This window comes from Anoplophora glabripennis, unplaced genomic scaffold (assembly GCF_000390285.2).
Source record: "Anoplophora glabripennis isolate ALB-LARVAE unplaced genomic scaffold, Agla_2.0 scaffold1143, whole genome shotgun sequence".
In the NCBI taxonomy this organism is placed as follows: Eukaryota; Metazoa; Arthropoda; class Insecta; order Coleoptera; family Cerambycidae; genus Anoplophora; species Anoplophora glabripennis.
This window is the reverse complement of record NW_019417369.1, coordinates 65,481-92,218: the sequence shown is the minus strand read 5'-3', so window position 1 is coordinate 92,218 and position 26,738 is coordinate 65,481. Positions and strand designations below refer to the sequence as shown.

Here is a 26,738-nt window from a genome sequence, read left to right as displayed (position 1 = left end):
CAAATAAAAGAAGCAAATAAATTTCAAAAATGTCACCTTTCCACTCATAATTGTAGTGGTACAACAGCGGTACCGTTTTGACACATATTATATAAATATGTATTAGTTTTTGTAAGTAACAAATCGGTAAAAACAATACAAAACTAGTACGACGCCACACAATTATTTACATTTTTCAAATAACATAACCTCATTCAATACCGATCCGATCTGAGGCTGGAAATTTGTTGGGTTGGTAATTCTGAACTTCATGAAGAAATTGACGAAAATTAGAAAAATGTTCTAATTCGTCAAGTTTAATGAGTAAATCATGAAGTTATTTGACAGCAGATTTGGTGCATTAGCTTGTCCAATTTTTTGATGAAACGACTTCATGCATTTATTCATCAATAAATTATTTTCAACGTAAAACAGCTTTCAGATTATCATTAGATACCTATTAAAAGTTAAATTAATCATAAACATAAATAATAATAAACACATTCCAATTAAAAATTACGTCACAAACTTTATTCCAGTTAAAAAACAATTAAAAGCATTAAAATTCTATAGTATTTGATTCATTTCTGTAGATAATCTAAAACTAAATAAAAATGTAAGCTTCGAGTTCTTGTTTGTGGTGTATTTCCTTGTTATTAGTTGTGTGAAAAAATTATTAGTAGACAAAAAACGTATCGAAAACGAAAAATTTCAAAAAGTTGGAATTAAGTTGCCTTTTACACCTAACAAAGTAGGACGTACGTTATAAACAAATTGTCCCAAGGCCAGGCAAAAGCCGCTCGGAAATTCGCTCTTTTTGCATTAAATACCCGTCACAAAGTGCAATAAATGACTACTTATAATTTTTTCAAGTTTTCAAGTATTAAAATCTAATTCGCCTGGAATACTAACAGCAATTATTGCAAGAAAAGCGAGAATTTGTCGCCCCTTGGGCACGATTGAAGGCGACCGCTCGGCACCCCCCCAAATTTCATAATCGCCGTTTAAAAGCGGCCCGAGACCACCTTAAGGACGTCTGCGCGAACCGGCGTCGCCGGGCGCGTCGGGACGGCCGCGGAGCAGCAATCGATGCGCCGTCGTCGCCGTCGGTTTCATTCAATCGCGCCCGACACTTCACGCGGGGCGGTGGCGGTGCGTTCTCTCGCGCCTTCCGTTTACATAGAGGCAATCGAGGCACCTGAGAAACCAACAAACGACACTCGATAGGCGGGCGAGGTCGATAAACCCGTTTTGGGACTGAAATCTACTCGGCGGACGGGCGGCAGGTGAGTTCAATTGTTTGCTATGTTGCGTTGTGGGTTGTGGCGAGTGTGTTTAGCGCGGGTGGCTTCATATCCCCCGCTGCTTAGGTACTATGAGTTAAAGGTAACGCGATTAAGATGAAGACTCGTGTTTTAATACATACCTTTTTTATGTTTCTGTAGAGCTACAAATTATTCTTCACTGCACTGATCGGGGATTCAAATGCACCAACTGAACTTTCTCTAATTCTACATAAAAATAGCTTTAAATTAATAATACCTTCACGCAACTGTAAAACACTTTTGTTTACGTATAGGTCAAATTCTATTTCAATTTTTTTCACGTTCGAACGTACTGTTTTGTCAAGGTTAATGGCTTTATGATTTTTTTTTTAATTAATACATTCAAGAAGTTTAGGAGAAAGTGTAAATGAAGCAGATCTTATACCTACCCATACAGCAAGTTAATTAACTTTTTAACATTGTTGAGGTCGATTAAAATGTTTATAAAACGCTAAATTCGTAGTTGATTATACTGTTACTGTTTACTTTTACTGTAACATTTCATTTTACGATACCTGTTTCTGCTTACTATATTGGCATTTTACAATTCAATGTGAAACCGGTAAGTTCCAGTACTTCGATCATCTCATAGAAAATTAAAAGCACAAGAACCTTGAACCTTCAGTTTTCCAAGAAATCGAAGATCCTCGCGATAATTTTATCTATTTACGGTACACTGAAAGTCGTTCTTTTTGTTACAGACAGTTTGTTTTTACCGGTTCGCCATCCTGTCATATCATACTAGGTGTGAAGTCAATTGGCTTTTCAGAAAGCAATATAATATTTTAATGTTTGGCGCTTCGTCCACAGTGATATCTAAAAAAATATGGTGACTTTAAAGTAACACAGCGCTAAGCCATACAAAAGCTATGTCTTATTAAATTATTTTAGGTTCGTATTCAGAGAAACACATACTGTGCCCCTTACAAACTACCTTATTTAGAATTTTTTTTCCCAAAATTAGCGATAAGAAAGTTATTGTCTACATTTATTTCCAATGTTATTTGGTTAATAGTCTTTTCCAAGCATATATCGAGTTGGACAATGAAAAATTGTACAATTTTTTAAAAACATAATTTTTTCAAAGTAGTTCTGGTAAAGGAGCCTTATATTTGTTCTATTATGTCTTACATTTTACATTACCCCCAAAATGTATATCCCGAGGCCGATCTAAATGGGGAAAGATTGAGTCGTCACCTCCAACCTTTCCAGTGCCGCTCTTGACATTCAAAATTAATGCAGCGACCAACCTCGCTGCGTCTTCACGCCGGACGAGGAGCGTGCCCGAGATTAACACGTCTGCAAGCCAAATAAGCTGTTGTACGTTTTATAATAAACGAGCCTTTAGGAAAATTACTCCGGATATTAGATGTGACAAGATGTCTCGGACAGGAACTACGTCATAAGCGAGCGAGACTCGTTTTAAATGGGATGAAAGGATTAGAATGGTTCGCCTTTATATGCTTTTGTAATAAAGAAAATTCCAGTTATTGCGAGGCCACAGCTGCGCGACGTTGGAAATCGGTTTGTGAGGTCGTTTATAAAATTTTGGATGGATATGTGATACATTGTTGTCAAAGTTATTAAGGAACTGAGAATTTCTTACAATATACTCACTGTTTTCTATAATTCTTCAAAAGTTGACAATAATTCATTGTCCGAAAATATCATTTTTGAGACTTTATTGCAAAAATTTTTGGTACTTCAATTCATATCTTTCATGTCTATCTTACAATTAGCAAAAATATGTATTATAACGAGCGTTCAAATAAAAACGTGGTCAAGTTGGTTCTGAAAATTTGGACGTAGGGCGTAGCGTATAGCAAATGAACTTAAACGTCATCTGTCAAAGCGCTATATCGCCGCTATCAATTTGAATATTTTCGTTTTAAAAAGCGTTTGAAATGGTGTTTTCTCAAGAACAAAAAGTGTTTATCATAGAGTCCTACTTTAGAAATGGACGCAAGATTGATGGAATATGGAAGTATTCTATTGAGGAATGTTTCATATAATTTCAAAATCAATTTCCCGGCGTTGTTGAGTATAAAATTTTTCAAAGTGCAGTTCAGCGTTGTGTTAATGTTTTTCGTGAAACGGGCAGTGTATCAAGAAAAGAAGGAAGCGGCCGACCTAAAAAGCGGACTGAAGAATTAAAAGAAAATGTCCAACAAATAATGGAAAATGCGCCAAGAACTTCTGTACGTTTTATCACAAATGGTGGGAGTATCAGTCGGTACCTGCCACACAGTGTTAAAAAAAGCTCCTTTAATTGTTTGTTATTGTTATCACGATTATTCTTTAAAATAAAGTTATATAGTCATTAACGTTATTGAAACTAACAGATGCTATACAGCTCGTTGAGAAATGAGGTTAAGTTGGTCCAATGTGTCAGAGCCAACTTCGACCTCGTTTTTATTTGAACGCTCGTTATTTTTATTTAGAATTTGAAATTGATGGAAGAATATTCAAATTTTTTTCCACTTGAAATTTAAAAAAATCGCTGAAACAGGTCAATTAATAAATAGAAATTTGTTACTTTTCTGCAATATTTTATATTTTTTTGAAACAAATAATCTTCAGTAGTAAAACTACATTATTGTTATTTTTAAAATTATTTGAAACAGAGAAACTACGTTCTTGTAGAAAAAATATTGAGCGTAAATGAATTTGAATACTTATATTATGAATTTTGGATATTTTTGGTGATTATATTGATAGAATAATAATTGTCGATGAGGTGTAATATCAATTTGTTCAATTGAGTGCAAAAATTGAATCCAAAACGAAAAAAACAAAAATTTACCTTTTTACTTCAACTTCAATCGTGAATAACATTTGCAGGAGTAAATTTATACAAAACTGTTAAGAGACCTTTTTTGTAGAGCATTAAATTTCCTTTGAAAATCTGTATTGTTCTTTTTCAGATATTAATTTGTTCGTTATTTACAAAATTCCAAAGTTAAAAAGTCAAATCGAAAAAACATATCAAATTTTCAAGGCTTGATTACATGGAAACGGCTTGTATGCCGAAAATTTTCAATCAGACCTTTTTTGTAGGGCATTCAATTTCCTTCAAAAATGTGTAGATAATTTTTTTTACCTCGATGGTATGGCAGTTTTGACGCAAAAATGGGATCAGGAATAATAAATCGAAACTAGCGATGGTAGACCTTACCTACTCATTTGTCATAGTTACCAAGAAATGGAGGGATTAAATGAAAATGATTATTTAGTACTATTTTTTATTTTCCGAAGGTACTCTGGTGAATTCTATGTGTTTATTGATGTTTTTTTTTAAAGCTTTAAAGTAAGTAGAAAAATATTAATAAAAAGTAGGTACGTTTTTAAAGTACAGAAGAAACTATGATTATTTGGAATAGTCGTCAGTACAACAGGAACTAAATTTGGCAACAACGTTAAAGATATAAGCTTCTGTAATTTGATTCAAGTGCAGTTAATTTTAACACTAGAACTGCTCACATAACTAAATAACTTTGTCGATTATGAGGAAATAAAATAAGACGGTAGGCTACTTTATTTTAAAATGAGTATTTCTAGGCAACAAATGTATAAAATATTATGAAATTTTGAATTTAAAAGTATCTTACTCGATTTGAAATATATTTTGTAGAAATATTTTCTCATAATTTTTAAATTTTATGTTCTTTTACATTTAATCAGAAAATTGGGCATCATTTCGTCAAATAAGCCGACTATTCAGATGATATTTTGTATAATCTTATTAATGTCTACAATTTTATTAAAAAAATATTACTCCACCTAACACGTCGTCGTCACGTGACGAGACCAGGAAACTATATTTTTAACCGGGAATTAAAAAGTGTTTATTTTTACGGGCGTTATTTCGGACCCCATTAAAAACTACTGCCACGGATTGAGAAATCGAATGGAGGAATTCGTAAATAAACAAATGTTTGAAATAGTAGATAAACAAGTTATTATCGATGTGTTGTATAAATAATGCCAAAGCATTATAAACAATTTTTGCTATTAAAAAAGAAACAACACATTAATTTCGCTCTGTTAAATTAAATTCAACGTGCTTAAATTTTTCTTTATGAAAATATTGAGATTTATCCGTTTTGTAAGTACATTTTAGCTCTCCCGAATTGATCCCATGTTTTGAAACATGCTAGATAGATTATAGAGATAGAATAGAACGAAAAAAATAACCTTCACCCTTGCGCACCCCTCTCGTGATCAAAATGTTCTTGTCAGTGTATATTTTTGATTCCTTGAAAGCTACCAAGTTCAAATTCGACCCGTTAACAACTGTATTTGCTGTTTGTTTAGGTGTAGAGAGCCAACTTCGGATCGTTTGATGTTAAGATGAAAATAATTTTATGAGGAGCTAATTGCGGCCGAGTTTATTTCTCTAGATTCCCCCTTTCCACTGAAAATTACAGTAGCAATTCGAGCTATAAAATTACACCCGTAATGATATATTACTCCGTCGGATCGTTAGTTTGAATAAGTTTCCATTTGCGTCACTCCAAATCGTTTCATCTCCTGCTTGTGAAAATCTATACAGGATTCTGAAAAGTGTGTGGGAAGACGCGGCTTGTTATCATCCTCAAAGGGAAACGTAATATACAGCACGTGCTGGTGGTTTCGTGGAACTAACTATTTAATTCTGATTTCCGAATCTATTCAAATTCATTCTATACGGTACAAAAAATAACCCGCTTTAAATGTATCGATGAGTCGGCAGTTTTTTTTTGTATAGCTTCTGCCGTCGCCGTAAAGTGAAGAAATTGCTTGGAAAATATGAGAGAAAGGAAAATAAAAGCCTCCATTGATTAGCAATGGCGGCGAGCGAATTTTATAACTTTCGTATAAATTACGAAGGAGCACAAAAACAACAATGTGACCTATTTCCTTAAGAAACAGTGGCCACTAAAAATGTTATTGTCCGCCGAGTGAAACGACGTCTCAATTTAAGTGATTTTAAATAAAAAAAAGAATAAAATACGCGAGGATTACAATTTTATTGCAGACATTGAGGACGCGGAGCACCACCAGACATGTTTTAGCCAACCATGACCCGTGACGGGGACATCCCGACCATCTTCAATCCCCGAGGTCGAAACCGAGCTCCCAGCGTCGTTGTGACCGACGAGGGCGTCGCCAATGGACCCTTCGCGCACGCCGACTCCGTCAGCAGCCAGCAGGAGTCCGGAGAACCCTTGTCGCCGGCTCCCACAGGTTGCGCGGGGCGCATCAAGTCCTGCTCCACCTCGCTCTGCTCGAAGTCGGCCAGAAAGGTGAGCGCAGTTAATACTAACCCGCCGTCCCTTCCTACGCAGCATTTTTAAAGCCGTTATCCAAAATTATCGAAGTCTAGAATGGTTTTTGCGTTGATTGTATGAAATAACTTTACATTTGCCTAGAATCAGAGATTTATAGAAGTAATAAATAACAATGTCCCCAGAACTGACCCTTGGGGAACCCCTGATTATTGATGATTGAAAGCCCTGATAATGTTGCAGTATACGCAGTATTGTGGGTATTTTTTAACAATTTTTTAATTATATGGCACCTTTTGATATATTTAATGTTTTTTAAACATTTAATATTGTTTCACGCCCAAAAATATTGCGTGTATTTAACAGGGTGCGTGTTTAGGTTCTTAGTCGTGCATCAATCACGGCTCTTAATTGATTTGTCAATAAGGTCAGGGTGTAAATCATTCCTTGTACCCTTAACAGATTTAAAAATTGTAAAATCGCACTATGTACTTGTGTAACATAATACGAAAGGAAAACCGATGCAATGAAAGATTTAATGGCTACAGGTTTTTATTTCGCGGTGGGTTTGTCGTTCGGCCGAACTGAAAAGCTTCAGCCTTCAGCGAGGGACGTACAGCGCTTTTTTTGATTAATTGATGTTCCCTCAATTGGATGTTATAAGTTTCCATTCTGTTTTATCGACTTTTCAGAGCGAACGACAAGCTCTCGCTATGTAAGGGGAGGCACTACTAAAACTGTTAGTTGTAAATTACCTTTAAATTGAATTGGTTAACTTTGTTCCTAGGCTATGAATCCTTCGTGATTGTATATTTAAACTAAAAAAATATCAACCCCGAAAGACTGGGATCTGGGTATATATTTAGAAAAGTAATCATGTTTACAAACACAACGCGTTCTGTGTTTGTATAATTTGTGTATATCCTTCCTAGCAGCAGTTTCGGTTTTAGTACGGAACATTTTAGTCGAAGCCGTTTCCACCAACGGTTGAAAAATTGATTTCTTAAAATGACGGTATATAATATTTGGATAAACATTATATAAAAATATTTTTTTTAAATAATCTGTGACTGTCATTGCTCTATGGAGTCTCTAAAAAAAAGCTTTCGCAATCAGCAACTTGCCGAATAAAATTTCAAAAACCTGAACACGCTTTGATTCCATTCTAAAAAAAGGCCCATGTTTGAGATATTTGACATTTTTTGGCGCAACTTTTTTAAGGTTAGGTTTTTTACAGTGTATATCGTCTATTATATAGTAAATATGTTGTAAATATTATTATTATAGTGTACAATTTCTCGGGAACAGCTAATCTATTTTGCTTTTTTTTATTATAAGTCTGTTTCTGAGTAACGATACTGAAGGCTCATATTTGTAACGAAATGTTTCGGTCGTAACTGAGAAATAAACCTACAATTAAAAAAAAAATCGTGAGTGAGGAAACCAATTTTTATATTAAATACTATTTTTAGAGGCGCCATAATTATGCCTAGTCATTGAAGCTTTTCACCTCCGAATTATTTGAAACTGAACCGATCGACTTGAAATTTGGCAGATAGTTAGAGAAAAGGTCAATGAATATTAGTGACATTGCGCCGGTTGACGCTTCTACCCTGTTGGGGGTTGACACCCCTTTTCAGGGGTGGAATTTTTTTTCCAAAATAAAACTGGAAATCGATAGAGAATCAAATTTTGAGCAAATAATATTCCAAGAATTTTTTCGAGAAATCAAAATTTTTTTAGTTATTCACGATTGAAAACATGGAATTTTGAATGAAAAAAAAAACAAAGTATTTTTCGCGAATAACTCAAAAACTATGCATTTTATATAAAAAAAAGTGTAATGAATAAAAATGTAGCTTATAAATAAATAAAGAAAATCGTTTTTTAAAAAGTGTTGTATGTCCTATACAAAGCGAAATATGGTTTGTGGAAGGGGACTTGTTTTGGGGGGAATACTCGAATTCAACGTCAAATAACGGAAAAAGGATTAATTTTACGTGTATAACGCTCCTAGAGTTTTTTGTAGTACTCAAAAAGACCTTCAAAATGAGCATATACAAAAGTTAATTAGGGCAAAATTGAAAGAGTTATCGTTAAAAACATTGGTTGCTCATATTTTTTAAGGAAAAATGAGCAGTAAACGCTGTACCATTTCCATCAGAATTAAAATGAATCGTAGACACTACACTTAGTTTTGTTTGAGTGTTTTTCATACGATCCTGAAGTTAGACCGGTTTAGAATGCGTATTTTTTTAATAATGTACGGTAAAAGTTGAAAACGCATTTTCCATTATTAAAAAAAATTGCCTTATTTATATAATAACTGAAGCTATGAAAGATACGTAAAAAATGATAGACAACAAAAATGTTGCTTATTTTCTTTCAACAAATATTTTGCTTTTTTTATTCCTATAGCATAAAAAATAAAGGAGATATCGCCGCTTGAAGTATCAATTTTAGTGAAAAAATGACCTGCCTCGAGCCCTTCGATAAAAAACAAAGGACTTAAAAGGTTTTATATGCAAACGATCTTACAGCTCTTGAAATTATCTTTAAAATGTTTTTTGCATGATTCTATAGCTTCAAAATTAACCGAGTTATGGTAATAAAACCAATGACATTTTTTCAGAGCAAAATAAGCTTTCTCATTTTTATATATTATATATTATATNCTTATACTAATGTTCGAAAGTTATTGGAGAAAAACTAAATATTTTTAAACTTTTTAGTGCCCTGTAGCTTGGAAAATAAAACCTGTAGAGCATAACTTCATAACACAAAAATTTATTTTATAAACCAAAAAATCCACCGTTTAATTTATTCCCAACCTTTATGTTACACCCAGTATATTATATTATACAAATAAAATAAGTAAAAAAATTTGGTGTGATTATATGCAGCGTAGCAATTTTTTTTATGATTGATTATATTTAAAAAGCGATTATAATAAAAATATTTTACATTAATATTGGTAAAAGGGTAGTTTATAAGAGTAAACAATATAAGGGAATTTTTATTTTAAATTATTGCACAATTATAGACTTCCAAGCTTTAAAACGTAATTTTTAAATTTTTTAGCACAGGGGTTATTTATAAGGGTTGAAAAGTGTTATGAGATACAAATTCTTTCATAAGCAATGAGGGAATTTTGTTTTCAAATAACTGCACCGTGAAAGCATTCCAAGCTTTTAAAATGTAATTGTTTATCATTTTTGTCAATACAGGGGTGGTTTTTAGGGGCTGAAAGGGAAAAATTCTTTTATTAGCTATAAGGTAACTTTTATTTTAAATAATTGCACGATTTAATCATTCCAAATCTTTAAAAAGTAATTTTTTATCATTATTTATTGCATAAGGGTAGTTTTTAAGGGTTAAATAAAGGGTCGAAAAAATCAAATATTTCATAAATCATGTTAGGGGACATGGAACATTATTTAATCTTTGTGCTTGAACAAGATTTTTATCAATAAAATGTTTAAAACTTAATTTTTTCAATTTTTTTCACTTAGGGGTAGTTTTTACCCCTAAAAAACAAAAAGCGTCAATCGGGCTTATATCACTTTTGAGCTTGAGCCTAAGATGAGCCTTATTCTAAATTTTCATGCAAATCCGTGCAGTTTCAAAGAATTCGGAGGTTTCAGCTGATTTTCAGCTTCAATGACTGTACTATTTTTATATGTTTCACATTTGTCTTTCTTGAATTGGTCCGAGAAATAAATTAAGTCACTGTTTGTCTCATATAAGTAAATCTATCGAATTCATGTTGACTATAAACCTTTGGTGGAACAGAGTCCCAACCGTCCATGTTTATTCATGCTTCGACTTAAGTGTTCGATTACGAGAGGCCGTAAAGAGCGTGTTTTCCGTGCGAAATATCGCTCGTGTTTCTTGCAAATACTTCAAACTTAATCACGCAACGTCGACGCACGCCGCAGGACCGTAATCGTAAATTTTAAAATCACCTACTGGATAGATGACACCGTTCTTTAATGCAGCTTGTTTGACTGCATTAATTTAGCCTAAAATAAATTAAACATAAATGAAGAAAAAAGTTTTATAATATTGTGGAATTTTAACACAACTTGGCAACAGAGTCGAATCATTTGATCTAATTCTAAGACAAATGACTAGCGCACGCTAAACTTTTATTTGTATGGTTCTTGGTGGTTCTTTTCAGATATACTTTGGAGTATGGGTGACTGTATGTGTGACTGCGTCCTGGGTGGGAGCAACGCACTGTATAAAGTACCTGTATCTAAGGAGACCGAAAGACGTAGAGGCAAACGTGGACCCTGTGCTGGTGCCACACGACACGAGCGACTTCAACATGACCCTTGTCCACTCACTTTACGTAAGCACAATCCTTCCATGAAAAGTTTTTTAACTATGTTTTGAAAACACATTTTTCGTCCGTTCGCATTGTATTTATCCTCACAGCTCCTTGCTAGACTTTGTCATCGTGAATGTCGCATAAAAGACATATTTCCCTTGACCAGCGCAACTAATATTTTGTCGCACCCTCATTCGTCCCCCTTTCGTCATGTCCTGACGCTATTTTTCTCCGCAGACTGCCTCTTATCAGGCACCATTCTTCACGACCTGGTTCGTGACCAACTGGACCATGCTGTTCTTTCCCCTGTACTTCCTCACCCGGCTGAGCAACAGGAGATGCGAATCCATCTCGGACATCCTATCGGAAAGTATCCGGGACTTCAGGGACAAAGGATTCACCGCAGGTATAGCCGCAGTTACAGGGTGGATGGTGTCAACAAGTCTGTTTAGACTTTAGACGATTTTTATGCTTCTACCTCTTCTACTGTAATTATTTTATGTTCCTCTTGTTAATGCCACTAATAATTAAGTGATTCTTCGATGTTGACTTAAAAGTTTGAATATTCGAAGCTCTTTCAAGGCATTGGTACACCAGACACCTTTTAACTCGACCGAATTTAGTGTTTTATACCGATCTTCCGTTTACACCCTCTACGGGATGGAGGCAAAATCCACGAATTGGGATCTCGAACGTCGCGACTCGTAAAACTCCTTATGGAAATCAATAACACCCTTATAGTACATCTCGTACCCGTTGAGGTGAAGTTTGCGAGATTGTGGAATTTATTCTCTGATTTATTACCTGTTATTTATTATTTCGACGTGTGAAATCAATTATCAATCAGTAATTAAAGAAAATAGAGACGTTTTCCTCAAGGTCATGAGGTGTATCCCCACGTTGGGCGCCAAATTCAGTGCATTACACATCCTATTAGGAGTTTCCGATAATAAGATTCATATTTCCGTTCCAGTACGGTTCATGACGCGCTGCAGCCTATTTTGCATTCTCTGGGTAGGCACCAACTACATGTACATAATGTCCCTGAGGATACTATTAGCTACCGACGTGATGGCTCTCTTCGCGACCAACGTATCTTTCGTCTACCTCCTCTCCTGGGTCATCCTGCACGAGCAGTTCGTGGGTATCCGAGTAAGTCGAAATTGCAAGGCCTAGTCCAGATCTACAAACAGTTTTCGCGTACAAATATTTTGAAACAAACGAAAACTACGTAGATCCGGACCAGTTGCGAGTATAAAAGAGACTAGGTGAAAATCCTTCCCAGATAATGGCTGTGATAATCTGCGACACCGGCGTCGCCCTGCTGGCGTACATGGACGGCATCACCGGGAGCCCCACGTTGGGCGGCGTCGTCTTGGCCACCTCCGCCGCCGCCGGCTCGGCCGTGTACAAGGTCCTGTTCAAGAAGGTCATCGGGGAGTCGACGTACGGGCAGGTTGCCCTGTTCTTTTCTCTTATAGGGATGCTGAACGCGGCCTTTCTCTGGCCGTTGAGTCTGGGGCTCTTCCTCATGGGCGTGGAGACGTTGCACTGGGATAAGCTGCCCTGGCCCGCGCTGCTCACAGCCAGCAGCCTTTCTCTAGGTAAGCACTAGGGATTTGACGCCATTTTGAGGTTGGAATTGTAGCAAGGAATGTCGTTAAGTATCGGGAAAAAGTTAATGATAGTCCAACCAAATTACACTTGGACAAAAAAAAATGTTACCTGGACTTTTATATGTGGAAATGGTAAAAGGGCTTATAATAAACTTAAAAAAACTAAATGTGTGAGCAGGTGCGGCGGAGGGTTGGTTTGGGGGTGGAAAAGTTATGAAAAATTGTATCATTGGGATTTCTGGCGAAAGTTGACGTCAGACAAAAAAGTATCCAATACAAAAGGCGTAGATCATGCAAAAATCTACAACTTTTGTAGAGGTAACTTTTTAACATAACCTCAAAATTTCAGAGAAAAATGCGAAAAACAGTTTTTTTTCTGGTTTTTCGTTTTTTATTTCTCATTTCCTCAAAAATAATTTAATTTTGACGAAACTTGGTGAAAATATACCTTTCTCTATCTTAAATAACCTCAAATTTTTTTAGATAAAAAAAATCTAGAAATTTCTGATATTAATTTTTTTCGGCCTGAAACACTTTTTTTAAAGAAAAATTCTACTTAAAAAAATCATCGTACAAAGTTCTGCCGGTAATCATTTTTTTCGTTTTAACATATACTTTTTGGTGAAATAAAAAAATCTGTAATGTCGGTTCAAAAACATACTCAAAAATGCAAAAAAGATAAAAAATGACTTGTAACAATAAATTTTTCAGTTATTGTTGATAATTTGTTTAAATTAAAAAATATTCAAAAACTGATTACACCATTCAATTCTACGGAAAAAAATTTAAAAAAAACTGTGTCTCATTGTCTGACCCAAAAATGTTTGTATATTGCTATAAACATTTAAGTCGAATTACAAATGCTCAAATAATAAATTATCTCTGGACGATTTGAGATTTCAGCAATACAAAGTATTACTGCAAAGTTTACTGTTGACACGAAATCCGAAAACCTGAAATTTTGCAAAATCGTTTTATTTTTTTCTGGCTTTATTTGAAAACGAATTTTAAATAATTTGCATATTTACATTGCCACTTTTTTCGCTCTATCCAATGGCATCAACATTTTTGCAAACCGACGTTTCGTCTTCGAGGTTCCATCATCAGATTAATTTTTTTAAATATATCGCTGCAATTTTTATGACAAAATCTAGTCACTTTTAATTCTGTATTAGATGATATTACTATTGTAATTGCTTAAAAAGGTTTTTAGCTATCATTAACAATTTTTCCTGAGTACGACTCTGAACGCTTTCAAAATACCTGTATCTATTGGAAGAGAGCGAGAGAGAGGAGAGAATAAAAGTCAATACAGCACAAAATGCCAAACAATTTTTTTTAATCCATAATTTAAAAAGCTGTAAAAAAAATAATACGAATTTATGAAATATTTTATTATTTCTAATTAGTATTGCCAATAGTAGTAAAAAATTGTTGGATATTTTGTACGGTATTGACTTTTATACTGTTATGACTTCATCCAATAGATATTTTGAAAGCGTTCAGAGCCGTACTCAGGAAAAAAATTAAATTATAGCAAAATCAAGCTAAAAACTTTTTAAGCGATTACAATAGTAATATCCTCTAATTCAGAATTAAAAATGACTTTAGATTTAGTCATAAAAAAAGCAGCGACGTATTTAAAAAAAATTAACCCGATGATGGCCCCTCGAAGACGAAACGTCGGATTGCAAAAATGTTGACGCCATTGTATAGAGTGAAAAAAGTGGCATTGTAAGTATGTAATTTATTTTAAAATTCGTTTTCAAATAGTCAGAAAAAATTAAACAATTTTGCAAAATTTCGGGTTTTTCCGGATATCTCCGGAACTACCCGGAATTTTAAAACTTTCTAAACAGCATATTGTTAGGTATAAAAAAACACAACTTTTTTCTAATCTGGGCCACCCCGTATCTCTTACCGTTTCTTAAATCCTAATGCTATCCCATCCTTATCTTGGACACACTGTATATTATCTATGAATTCATCAAACTTTAAAAAACAATAAGTACACTAATTATTGATCCTACGGAAAAAAAATTATTATTTATTTTATTTATTCACTATTCGACTTATGTTTATAGCAGTACTGTACAAAAATAGTTTTGGGTCAAACAATGAGACAGTTTTTTTGTATTTTTTTCGTACAATTGAATGGTGTAATCAGTTTTTGATTTTTTTTAAATTTAAACAAATTATCAACAATTACTGAAAAATTCATTGCTGCAAGTAATTTTTTACATTTTTTCATTTTGAAATGTGATTACAATTTTTTTTTATTTCACCAAAAAGTATATGTCAAAACGAAAAAAATTATTACCGGTAGAACTGTACGATGATTTTTTTAAGTAGAATTTTTCTTTGAAAAAAAAAGTGTTTCAGCCCGAAAAAAACGAATAACTCAGAAACTTCTTGATTTTTTTATCTAAAAAAATTTGAGGTTATTTAAGACAAACAAAGGTATACTTTCACCAAGTTTCGTCAAAATTAAATTATTTTTGCGGAAATGAGAAATAAAAAAAGAAAAATCAGAAAAAAAAACTGTTTTTCGCATTTTTCTCGGAAATTTTGAGGTTATGTTAAAAAATGACTTCTACAAAAGTTGTAGGTTTTGCATGATCTACGACTTTTGTATTAGATACTTTTTTGTCTGACGTCAACTTTCGCCAGAAATCCCAATGATACAATTCTTCATAACTTTTCCACTCCCCAAAACAACCCTCCGCCGCCCCTGCTCAAGTATTTATTTTTTTTTTCGTTTATTTTTTTTACCCTCTAAATGAGTTATTTTGATCGGTCTATGGTCTATGATGCTGTTATTATACTTGAGCTCACCTGACTCGGACAAATCACTTTTTTCGAAAACTTTAACGCATGCATTAGTTTGCAAACTGAGAGCAATAAAATCCGAGTTTAAATGTTTGCCTTTTGGATTAAAAAACGTCCCGATGGCGCTACGACGAAAGCTGTCAATAGCTTAAAATTTATGTGTTTACATTTTATACATTAGTAAATGTGGTGTCTTCCATTCTGTTTCAGTTGCCAATTTATTGGGCAATTTCAGCGTTGCCCTAACTTACGACTTATTTATTACATTAGGGCTTATAACAGCCGTTCCTGTATCAGCTGGTAAGTGTTTTTAGTTTTTTTTAAAGACTTTATACAGTGAAATGAAAGAAATTAATTTTTAAAGATCATCACGCACAGAGATTAGTTGTACATTTACGACTACTAGGGTTGAACTTAAAAGTTGTGTTACAATGATCAGAAAAATTTAAAAAGTTCAAATGAAAAGTATTGTTTTGTGACTACAGTAAGGTCAAAATTTGACGCACGGTACTTCAGAAACAAGAGACAGTAAGCCCATGGATTATAAGGAAAAAATCGAATTAATTTTCTATTTTCTTTTAATCAATAATACACTTATAGTTTAACTCAAATGACTAAACAATCGTACTATTATTTTTACGTACCTTATCTATAATTTAACCTATGTTTCCAATCGATTTCATTTAGATCGGACGATTGTAACGCTTCCAAACAATTTTCGTCCGATTTTATATAAGTCTAATATCAATCTTTATTGTTTAGCATTGGACGTAGTGTTGTATGGCGCCAACTTCGAAGGGATGAAACTAGCAGGGATGATCCTCATAGCCGTGGGCTTCTTCCTAGTGATGTTTCCCGACAATTGGCCGGATTACATTACTAGATTACTAAGGTAAGAAACGACCTACCCTATTTGTAACTTTAATTCCTTGCGCGAACCGAAACAGTAACATTTGTACGTAACATCACTAACTAAACAACCAAAATGCATCGATTGAAAACACTACGAACTATTCTGAACCTCACTGCACAACCAGTCGAACCCGTCGAACAACCCGGTGCCCTGTAAGGCGCAAACGCCCTGTACATGCCACTTGCGGTCCCTGATCTCGTGCAGCGCGAGCCTGTGTGCCATTTCGGTGGGAGTCATCGCCACGGGCACATCCTGTTTGTTGGCAAGGACCAGCAACGCGGCGCGTTGCAGATCGAATTCGAACAGCAATTTCTTTAGCTCGGCCGAGGCCTCGTCCATCCTGTCGCGGTCGCTCGAGTCTATGACGAATATCAGGCCGTTGGTGTTGAGGAAGTAGTGCCTCCAGAGGCGCCGCAGCTTGTCCTGACCGCCGACGTCCCACACTGTGAAGTTGACGTTTTTGTAGTCGACGGTTTCTACGTTGAAGCCCACGGTGGGGATAGTTCGGACCACTTCCCCTAAAAAAAGAACGCAGAATAGATTTTGCTAAAGTGAGAATGAAACATTACTGAAAATTGTTGTAGGAATAATTCAGCAGAATGTGCCTTACCTACCCAATTTGATTTTGTACAAAATTGTCGTCTTTCCTGCACCATCAAGCCCTACCATTAATATCCTGACGTTTTTCTTGCCCCAGTATCTATTTATTACGTAAGAAATGAGTAAACCCATCTGGTTTGAGAGAAAAACGTGTTACAAATGTCATAACGATATGTCAGAGTTAGTTGACGCGAAATTTCTTTCCAGTCTTGACAACTGAACTTGTTTAATAGCAAATGTTACTGTTTCCTGTGTCAGTCGAAGCCTTTGTTTTTAAGGTGATCTGGTATTTTTATTACTCGGCGACTGTGTTAGGATTAAACTTTTACTTCTGCTTATTAGTTTTTAAATATGGCGAATATGCCGCTTTAAGCAACGTTTTGGTTTTGCAGAAAATCGAGTCGAATCTTCACAGGGAAGGTTTGTTTTTAAAGCTAAAGCCGGCCCTGTATTAATTTGCTAATGCTACAGCCATTTTTTTTACTTTTTTTTAATGATCCACAATATTTTTAATAATATTTTTTGGTCAAAACCTACTTCGTGTAGGAAACTTGAGTAGGCTAGCAGCAATTGTATTTTTTAATGATAATCCCCAGAATGTAAACACATTTTAGTAGAAATTGTATCGACTTAAATCTATTATTTCTGTTACATTTTTTCAATAAAAGCCAGTCGATGCGATTTTTGTAGAGAAATTTGAAAAATAAGCCTACTGTAAAATTATAAAGTAGCTCACTGTTATATTCTAAGAATTTGTATTACTTTGCATATAGCATGCTTTCACGATAATTAACACAGTAAAGGCTTCTTATAACACGAAGAATATCAGAAAAAATTGCTGAAATACACGGATTTTAATATTTTTAAGGTTTTATATTGCTTGAGCAAAAAAGTATGAACCAGGAATCAAATTTCTGGCATTTATTCTTGATAAATAACACTGCTGTCCTAAACTTGTTCAGTTTAAAACTTTCCAGATAGATGTTTCGAAATAAATGACTATTAAATCCTAAAAATAGTTATTTTTTTAAAAAACACTCGCAAAGTTTATTGTGCTGCTTTTTGAAAATTGTTTGAATCATAAAAGTGTACTAAATATCCTTCGGAAAGTTTTTTTGACACACAACGATATTTTACGAACATTAATATTATCTCCTTTGGTTTTCGAGCTGTCACATCTGAGAGTTATAAACGGAACACCCTGTACAGCACAAAGAAAGTTTTTTCTGATTTCCCACGATTTTTTTCTTTTGAAATTTATTCCTCACTGTGCTGCCGTTTTTCCAGTACGTCACAACTTGTACTGTTAAATACCAATACTGCATTGTCCGATATTCAAGTTGCTAGTTTATTTTGTAATCTGACCGACTTATTGGCTTTGTGTACCTTGTTGCAGAAATATCATTATGTTGAGCCACAGCGCGAGGTAAGGACCCATTTTTCTAATACAAACCCTTACTAATATCAGTGTTTTGTTGCATGGTTTATTGTCGTACCTATACTTTTCCGAAAACTTATACATTATTGAGATCTCTTGTTGCTTGATCTTTGATCTACATGAACAAACCACATGACCCACACTGTTACAGAGTCTAGTTACGTGTACATTTTAGAGAGTGAAATACGTTTAGAAACATGTTTTTTTTTTTGGTAGCCCCCAGTAGGTTTTGCGGATTTGTTAGACTTTGTAGATTGACGAAGATTTACTGATTATCACAATTACACTAGTTTCGTTGTCAGTCAGTTAACTTTTTTATTTGTCGTTTGTTAAGTACTCAAGTCGTAGAGCTTTTTGAGGATTGATTTTTTGAATAGAATACAAAAATTTCAATGAACTACACCGTTTCTGTAGACCTAGTTGTCGATCATGGAAGTAATTTTTATTTTCTTAATTTTTATAGTATGCCGACCCCAAACAGGGGCAAAAAACGTGAATTAATGTATGTATGCGTAGTGTGCTGCGTCGTACTTCTTATGCTGTACAAAATAAGATAGAACTAGTCAATTATTGTATTTTATGTAGACATAGTTTGTAAGAATCCCCTATTAGATGACAATAAATTTTTATATTCTTTTTTTCTTTTAGTTTGTATATAATAAAAGTGTTCCCATAGCGATGACTTGCAATTCTTGTCATTTTTGTCTCACCACACACTGATACACCTCACTTATACGTATTGTAGATTTGATATTGAGCTTCCAAAACGCCCACCATAACAACTTCTAGACAGACATATTTTTTTTACGAGATTCGTATGGCGTTTTGGAAGCTCGGCCTTTGTCTCAGTGCTTTGAATTATGTCGGTGAATGTCCACCAGAAGGTAGGTTTGGGTTGCATGTTTTTTCACGTCACAGTCATCATCAAATACTTCTAAATCTGACCGTTCCTAGAATCTAGCGAGAATGGATTTCAAAAGCGATCTCATAAGGTCAATGTTACTTTGTCTGGTTTTAATTTCAAAGATAAGCAGATTTTTTAAAATTGTCACAAAAAGGGCTTATTCGTGTTGTTGACAATCGAAAATCTTGATGAAATAAAAAAAAAGTGAGCTATCAAAGAAATATACAGTGTGTTACGTTTTTATTTATGAAAAAACTGAGCGGTGAGTCCCCCTGGAAAATAGTTGCGTTTTAGATATACAGGGTGTTGACGTTGTTACTTTGAAGAGTAGATCAAGGCGGATCTATCGAAATATCCCGCTTCTTGAATGTAAGAGGGGGCAAGCTAACTTTTGCTGAAATTCGTATAATAAAATTGCAAAAAATTTAAAAAAGTACCTATTCTATCTGAGTTTTTTTACTTATATCTTGGAGCATTTTGGAAGAATATTGAAGAGGAAAATAAGTTTTAGAATTGAATTTTTCACAATATACTGTAAGTTAAAAATGTTTAAAATTACCGATGTTGCGAAATATCAATAAATGATGAAAAAAGGCAAAATAATCAAGTTTTTTGGATAATTTTGGTAAAAAAAACTTTAGAGTATAATAAAACAACACACCAAATTTCATTAAAATCGGTTTGATAGTTTTCGCAAAATAATTTTTTGAAAAAACGAATTTTCAAAATGTTACACAGCCTCAAATAAAGCATTTCGATACATGAAAATTTTTTTACATAGAAAAGACCGCTCAACCTCTCAAATGGTTTCTGAAAAATTGGAATCGGTTAATTAGAACGGCCACAGTAAATTTTTAAAGTTAACACACTTTTTTTTAATTTTTAAACAATTGTATTACATTTATCAATTTGCAATGTAGTTTTTTTCAAAAATTATAATTCTAAAGTACTCGGAAAGACGCTTCTTTAGAAAAAAAAAGTTAAATTCCGTTTATTGGTTCTCGAGATATAAGCGGTCAAAGTTTATTATTTATGCATTAAACATACTGTATCTTTTACTCTACGCTATTGCATTTGTTTCAATGAAAAAAATTTGTTTACGAATATATTTCAACACTCTGAATATGAATGTATTATAATTATTACAATTATTTAAATAATTTTTGTTTAAACAAATTAAATTTATGTGGAAATTAATTTTTTTGTTAAATACAGATAAAATTAAGAAAAAATAGTACTTTAAAATCATAATTTTTGAAAAAAACTAAATTGCAAATTGATAAATGTAATCTAATTGTTTAAAAATAAAAAAAGGGTGTTAATTTTAAAAATTTACTGAGGCCGTCCTAATCAACCGATTTCAGTTTTTCAAAAACCCTTTGAAATGTTGAGGGGTCTTTTCTATGTGAAAAAATTTTCAAGTATCTAGATGCTTTATTTGAGGCTGTGCAACATTTTGAAAATTCGAAAATTTATTTTCAAAATTATTCTCAAAAAATTATCTTGCGAAAACTATCTAACCGATTTTAATAAAATTTGGTAAATGCTTTATATTCGCAAAATTGTTTATTTTTAAACAAGAATCGAATTGATCGCCCCCTCCCTCAGTTTTTTTATGATAAAAACGGTTTACCTTGTATGATGAATAATTTCTATCAGCAGCAATACAATTATAAGTACTTTATTAAGAAAAATAGTGCTTACTTTTTGTGATATACTATAATCATTTATTTTTTAAATTTTCTTTTAACGGCACGCTTTGACGTAATAACTAAACAGTGTGTACAGGGTGTTTTAGAGAAAGGAGAGATACGGAAAATTATAACAGTATTAGCTGTAAAACATAGTGAAACAGAAAAAAGTAAGATTCGGGATCTAAAACATCCTGTACGGCTCCAGTAGACTCATCTTGTTCACTGTAACCGTTTGTTGTCGCGTGTATGTGGATGTTTGTTGGTCTGGTGGGTGAATTTTGTGGTACCCGAATCGAAATCTCGGTACCGCCACCCCTCCCCCCACCAAAGACCGTCTTTCTGCAAGCGAGAGGATCCGCAGCCGCCCACGAACTCTTAACGCCGTCGCGGCGCAGGTTGTGAATAATGTGAGTGTTCTACTTTCCCGTTCTTTCTTGTACTTTTGTTTGTGTCTAGGCGTAGTTAGAGTTTTTGCTCGCAGGAACATGTTTTACACGATTTTGCACGAGGGATGTACGATTCTCTTTGTTCGGTGAGGTACATGGCAGCAAAAATTTAAACTGGCCACCTGGTGGTGCCTGTTTCTGTGATGATCGGTATTCCTGCTATTTGCCTTGCCTGACTGTTCTGTTCTCTGCACTTGCGCACGATTTTGTTAGTTTCTTCCGTACTTAGAACGATTGAGATGAAAACAATTGGACAAATTAATTGTCTGGTATAGCGGAAAATGTCAAGAACTTCACAAAATTTTTGCCTACGCCCTTATTTTCGGGGTTTCTGAACGCGAAGTTAGTTTTGTGCGATTAAATATAGTTTTCGGGAGAAAATGTATGGAATTGTAACCTCTAAACTTCACACAACACTCGAATTATAAGTATTTAGAGCACATTAAAGTAAAATACATTAAATAAACTTATTTTCCTTTAAATTTCTGAAATATACTGTGGTAGTAACATGTTTCAGTTTAAATTTCGCTCTAATTTACGTAGTTCGTCCTAGAAGAAGAAGAGGAGCAGTTTAGAGGTTATGTAAAATGGATGCGAGAAGAAGCGTTGTTATGCTTTGTATGACACTACATATGCTAAAATCATTAATTTCAGTAATTGACTAAGAACTTTTGAATCTTGCATAGTATCGTACAGAAACTGCAACAAAAATTGCTCATAGACTTCGAAAATAGGGGAGTAGGAATTGGTGAGGTTTTGGGCGTTTGTCGCTATATTAAATGATTGCCAACACTGTTTTAAAAGAAATGCCATCCAAATAAGCGGATCATGGAATCAGTATATTATTACAACCCTACGAAGACCTGAGACACTAAAGGGATTGCACTTGAGGGGAAATTTAATATTTTATTTTGTTTTTCTTAGATAAATAAGACTTTTGGAATAAAAATAAACCCATCCTGTAAATACAGAGACAAGTTAAAATTTTATTTATTTCTCTTTACTTTGATTACCCTCTTTATTCTGTCTATACCACCTCGTCTTCTTGCTGTTCAACTGCTCATATCTGTTGCTTTTCACTCTTTTTTCACAAACGTAAAAAAAACACTTTTGCATGACGAATTATTATTATTCGGATCTATTTTTTTAAAAACTACAAAAAATGGACAATTTTCTTTCTGGGAAGACCTGTTTCGTAAAAGATTTTAAGCTATTTCTTTTGAAAAGCTTAAAAAGAACAATTTCCCGTAGATATACTCACAAAAATTAATTTTCAACGGGTCCTAATTGATTTTCAAACGAGAGTGACTCATTTCCATTTTGTGTTGAAACAGGTGGAGCAGAAGAAGCAGGCACGGCTCCCAGGGCTCAAATCGGAACAACGTGGTGGACTATCGCACCGGCTACATCCGTTCCCACCTCCGGTCACCTTCCGGGAGGGTCCGGTGACCTAGCCAGAGTTCACAAGGTGATCCAATGAAGGAAATTCTTCTCACGGCCCTGTGAACTAGTAGAACTAGATTTAGGTTCACTGGATTTAGTGATTCGTAAGGAAATAACTCTTAGGGACCGTCGGGGTGATACGCAGGTCTCGACAGGGGCTTCACGGCAATGCCGGTTTCTAAGAAGTATTCGTTTGTTGTATATTGGCCTTGGGGGTCAATTTCAAAATTGTCCTCAAAGCTCGTAGCCTAACTTAACTAGAGTATATATGTTACGAGTTATTTACTATCAGATAATCCGAGGATCGATTTTTAACTTAATTACTTCCTCTGGCGATGCCCGAATGAAGTTCGAAGTCTGTTTTGACCTGCCGATCTCCACCGACGATGTAAAGAAAAATTATTTAGGTGGATCAACTATCGTATCCAAGAACACCAATAACTTAGACTTTGTATATTGTCGAATCATAGAGATTTAGGTACTAGTTACGTTTATATACATATATATACAACCAACACATCCGGGAAAGTTTTGAAGCATAGACTTTTAAGAAAGTTACCTTCTCTATGTTAAAAAATTATGTGTTGTACGATCTACTGATTCGATTATTTGTTTTTAATGTTACATTAAAAAACATAAAATATATCGACGTACTGAAACTTTTATAAGCAAATATTTTGGGAACATTAAAATTATTTCGAGCTCAAATAGTTTTTGTACAGTGGACATTAGCAGCGCGTTTTGGAAAATTCCTTCCGGGTCCATATTTTTATCACATATACGTGTATTATTGGTTCTAGTTTCTCCTTAGTTGGTTCTTAAGACTGTGCCAATCACTGTCTTTTGTATTGGAAGTAGTTAAAATTGTTTGTGTTTAAAAATCGGTTGGGGAATGTAATTATCAAATCCAGAAGTGTTCTGTAATAGAAACAGTGCTATCAAAAGTGACATTGTAAAATTTGTAGATAAATAAAAAGTTAAACATCTACAGTTTGTTTTCTTCCCTTGTTCCGTAATTTATCAATTTGCAATTGTATTAGTTCGACAAAAATTGCTTAAAAAAGATATAATAGTTTTGCCAATGTTTACCAACAATAATTAATCGATTTCGCATTATTTTGTAAATTTTTATAACAATATAAATAAGTACGTCGATTAAGGAATAGAATATGACATCGTCATTTAAAAATATTCACGACTCGAAATCTTAACATTTGACGCAAAAACAGAATTTTAAATAGAAAACTTTTTTTAAATTTTTTTGCACCCAGTGAGTTGGAATACCATATCAGAGAACACTGATATAGTGTTCTCTGACCATATTTCAAAATTAACATGCTGCGCCATCTATCGGTCGAAAGTTACAATAAATTTAGAATTTCAGACTTGCCATAAATAAATTGTATCTACAACAAATAGGTGTCACTACCTATGACACACTTGACAGATAAATACAGACAAAAGAAACAAGTGCGGTGCTGTGTTTTTACATGTCATTATCGTTACATTTCGATTCAGAAACAAATAAAAATTGAAAGAATCGACCGGCACCTTCGTTGTAAAGCTTCTCTAGTCAATTTCCAGTCAAATTAATTCAGTGGAACAGTTAAAATGCACATCAGGTTATTTTTGTGGATATTTTCGATAATTTCAACGACATTCGCTCACGAAGACGATGTTCACACGATAAAGTATAACGCGGACAACTTTTCCGAGGAAGTAGGGAAAAAACATCATTTTATAATGTTCTACGCCCCTTGGTAACAACCAAAGGTAACGTAGAAAAAAACTATTCTTATTGTAATTGAATTGTAGGTGTGGTCACTGCCAGAGACTGGCCCCGACATGGGAGCAACTAGCCGAAATGCTAAACGAAGAAGACAGTGACATAAAAATAGCCAAAGTCGATTGCACCGCTGAGAGCAAGGTCTGCTCCGATCAAGACGTTACTGGCTATCCCACGCTCAAGTTCTTCAAAGTGGGCGATAACGAAGGGGTTAAGTTCAGGGGCACAAGGGACTTGCCGTCTCTTACGACTTTCATCAACGAGCAGTTGCGTGAGGTACGTCTCTCGTTTGACACGGCTAGAAACAACTTGTTTGTAGGTACACCAGAGAATGCTGAGTAGCGATTTTGAATATATTTGCGTGTAGGTAAAAAAACGGTGGGTCCTTGAAAAATTATTCCTTGAATGCCAAATCGTAATTTTTTCTTGTTTTCTAACTGTCCAACTATTAAACGAAATGAGTTTTGCTCCTCATACACTTTATTTGCAGCACTAATCGTTTTTATATTATTTTTTAAATGTTATTAACATTGGCACGAAACAAGAACATGCAGTTCGTAACACCACAACTTTCAGCCACCAAAATCACCTGATCTGAGTCAGGCGGATTTAAAAGCTTTTTTTTTGTCTCTTAAATTTCTGTTGATAATCGTGAATTTTTACACAGGGCGATGAAGAGATTAACGAAGTTAACATTCCTCAACCGGTGAGTGGTCTTATTGAGCTTACCGAAGACAACTTTGACAAACACACAGAGACGGGGAAGCACTTTATAAAGTTTTACGCTCCTTGGTGCGGACACTGTCAGGTGAACTTCCCTGACGGTTCGTTGTGTTTTATCTAATTCGCTTTGATCTTTTAGAAACTGGCCCCTACTTGGGAACAACTGGCCAAGACTTTGGAGTTTGAGACGGACGTCAGCATCGGTAAGCTGGATTGCACCCAGTTTAGATCCATTTGCAACAGTTTTGAGGTTAAGGGCTACCCGACACTGTTATGGATCGAAAACGGTAAAAAGGTAAGCATCACATTGATACTTTAACATGTCATGTCTAATGAAATTTTTTTATTTTGTTTCGTGGTAATAGGTGGACAAATACCAGGGGGACAGAAGCCACGACGACCTCAAACAGTACGTCAACAAGATGCTGGGTTCGAACAAGGAGAGCCAAGAGGAGGGCGATCGCGGCACCGAAACGTCCGGCCCCGTGGGTGAACTGACGGGCGACAATTTCAAAGAGGGCATTCAGGGTGGGTTGACCTTCGTCAAGTTCTACGCCCCGTGGTGTGGGCACTGCAAACGTCTCTCTCCGACTTGGGACAGTCTGCGTGAGAAGTTTTCGACCAAGGCGGGGGTCGATATAGTAAAAGTCGACTGTACGCTGGACGTCAACAAACAGCTGTGCAACGACGAGGAGGTGGAGGGTTTCCCGTCCATATTCCTGTATAAGAGCGGAGAGAAGATCTCTGAGTATAGCGGTAGTAGGTCCTTGGACGACCTGTACGATTTTGTCGTCAAGCATTTGGGCCATGATGAGTTGTAACTGTTTAGTTTGTAATTGTGTTTTCCGGAGTTTTTTTTGCGTTTTTCCAAGGCTGTTGGTTTTTTGGTCGTTTTTTTGTTTTTGGGTTTTGTACGAGATTTGTTCGAAGTGTTACATTTTTTTTGGAAAGTTATGGCCTTAAAGTTTGATTTGATAATCTTCCCCTTTATTTTAATGACATACTTAGGTGAATTTTGTATTGATTTTTGAAGATTTTTAAATAAATATTGCTCAACCAAACGGATTTTTAATTAAAAGAATTGTTTAAAAAAATTTATAAAACTAATTATTCTACGAACTACAAATTTTATCCAAAATTGAATTACAATAATAACAATTTTGTTGGTGAATACAAAGTAATTGTTTAAGTAGGCATTGAATAATAATGTCGTTTATGATATATTGTATACTTTACGGCGGTAGGTACAATATAATGATTTATGGCAGTAGGTATTGAGTAGCAATGACATGACACATACTTTATAGGTTACTTCTCACAGAGCGACCTTCTGCAGTAGGTACAAAATAACGTTTTATGGCAGTAGGTATTAAGTAGCAATGACATGACATATACTTTATAGGTTACTTCTCAGAAAGCGACCTACTGCAGTAGGTATAAAG

General features: G+C 34.6%; 3 protein-coding genes across 5 annotated transcripts; 2 read left to right on the top strand and 1 right to left on the bottom strand.

The window, feature by feature from the left end:
* The first annotated feature begins 1,089 nt into the window (after positions 1-1,089).
* On the top strand, positions 1,090-23,742 carry LOC108914222 (putative thiamine transporter SLC35F3). 3 transcript variants are annotated; one of them, XM_018719982.1, is made up of 11 exons: positions 1,090-1,253; positions 6,317-6,589; positions 10,752-10,925; positions 11,142-11,310; positions 11,878-12,056; positions 12,190-12,508; positions 15,560-15,649; positions 16,112-16,241; positions 18,259-18,288; positions 21,229-21,305; positions 22,679-22,747. In XM_018719982.1, the coding sequence occupies exons 2-10, from the start codon at positions 6,365-6,367 to the stop codon at positions 21,275-21,277; spliced, it is 1,365 nt and encodes a 454-aa protein (XP_018575498.1). In that variant the 5' UTR covers positions 1,090-1,253; positions 6,317-6,364; the 3' UTR covers positions 21,278-21,305; positions 22,679-22,747. The 3 variants fall into 3 exon arrangements, with proteins under 3 accessions (XP_018575498.1, XP_018575496.1, XP_018575500.1); XM_018719980.1 differs by lacking the exon at positions 21,229-21,305 and having other exon boundaries at positions 22,679-23,742; XM_018719984.1 differs by lacking the exons at positions 18,259-18,288; positions 21,229-21,305; positions 22,679-22,747 and adding an exon at positions 17,255-17,327.
* LOC108914224 (ADP-ribosylation factor 4-like) lies at positions 16,258-16,994 on the bottom strand. The gene is made up of 2 exons (XM_018719986.1): positions 16,877-16,994; positions 16,258-16,780 (listed from the first exon to the last, which is right to left on the bottom strand). Exons 1-2 carry the CDS (start codon positions 16,992-16,994, stop codon positions 16,353-16,355), a joined length of 546 nt encoding a protein of 181 aa, XP_018575502.1. The 3' UTR covers positions 16,258-16,352.
* Positions 23,743-24,238: 496 nt separating the features above from the next.
* LOC108914223 (thioredoxin domain-containing protein 5 homolog) lies at positions 24,239-26,357 on the top strand. The gene is made up of 5 exons (XM_018719985.1): positions 24,239-24,547; positions 24,603-24,849; positions 25,241-25,381; positions 25,436-25,591; positions 25,662-26,357. Exons 1-5 carry the CDS (start codon positions 24,399-24,401, stop codon positions 26,115-26,117), a joined length of 1,149 nt encoding a protein of 382 aa, XP_018575501.1. The 5' UTR covers positions 24,239-24,398; the 3' UTR covers positions 26,118-26,357.
* Positions 26,358-26,738: the final 381 nt, after the last annotated feature.

Excerpts from the sequence above, each read along its gene's own strand:
- LOC108914223 (XM_018719985.1), top strand. The coding sequence starts at position 24,399 with ATGCACATCAGGTTATTTTTGTGGATATTTTCGATAATTTCAACGACA. Across the intron at positions 24,548-24,602 it reads ATAATGTTCTACGCCCCTTG|GTGTGGTCACTGCCAGAGAC; the intron begins GTAACAACCAAA and ends ATTGAATTGTAG. Across the intron at positions 25,592-25,661 it reads GGATCGAAAACGGTAAAAAG|GTGGACAAATACCAGGGGGA; the intron begins GTAAGCATCACA and ends TCGTGGTAATAG.
- LOC108914224 (XM_018719986.1), bottom strand. The coding sequence starts at position 16,994 with ATGGGTTTACTCATTTCTTACGTAATAAATAGATACTGGGGCAAGAAA. Across the intron at positions 16,781-16,876 it reads TTTGTACAAAATCAAATTGG|GGGAAGTGGTCCGAACTATC; the intron begins GTAGGTAAGGCA and ends TTCTTTTTTTAG.
- LOC108914222 (XM_018719980.1), top strand. The coding sequence starts at position 6,365 with ATGACCCGTGACGGGGACATCCCGACCATCTTCAATCCCCGAGGTCGA. Across the intron at positions 10,926-11,141 it reads CCCTTGTCCACTCACTTTAC|ACTGCCTCTTATCAGGCACC; the intron begins GTAAGCACAATC and ends TTTTCTCCGCAG. Across the intron at positions 11,311-11,877 it reads GGACAAAGGATTCACCGCAG|TACGGTTCATGACGCGCTGC; the intron begins GTATAGCCGCAG and ends TTTCCGTTCCAG.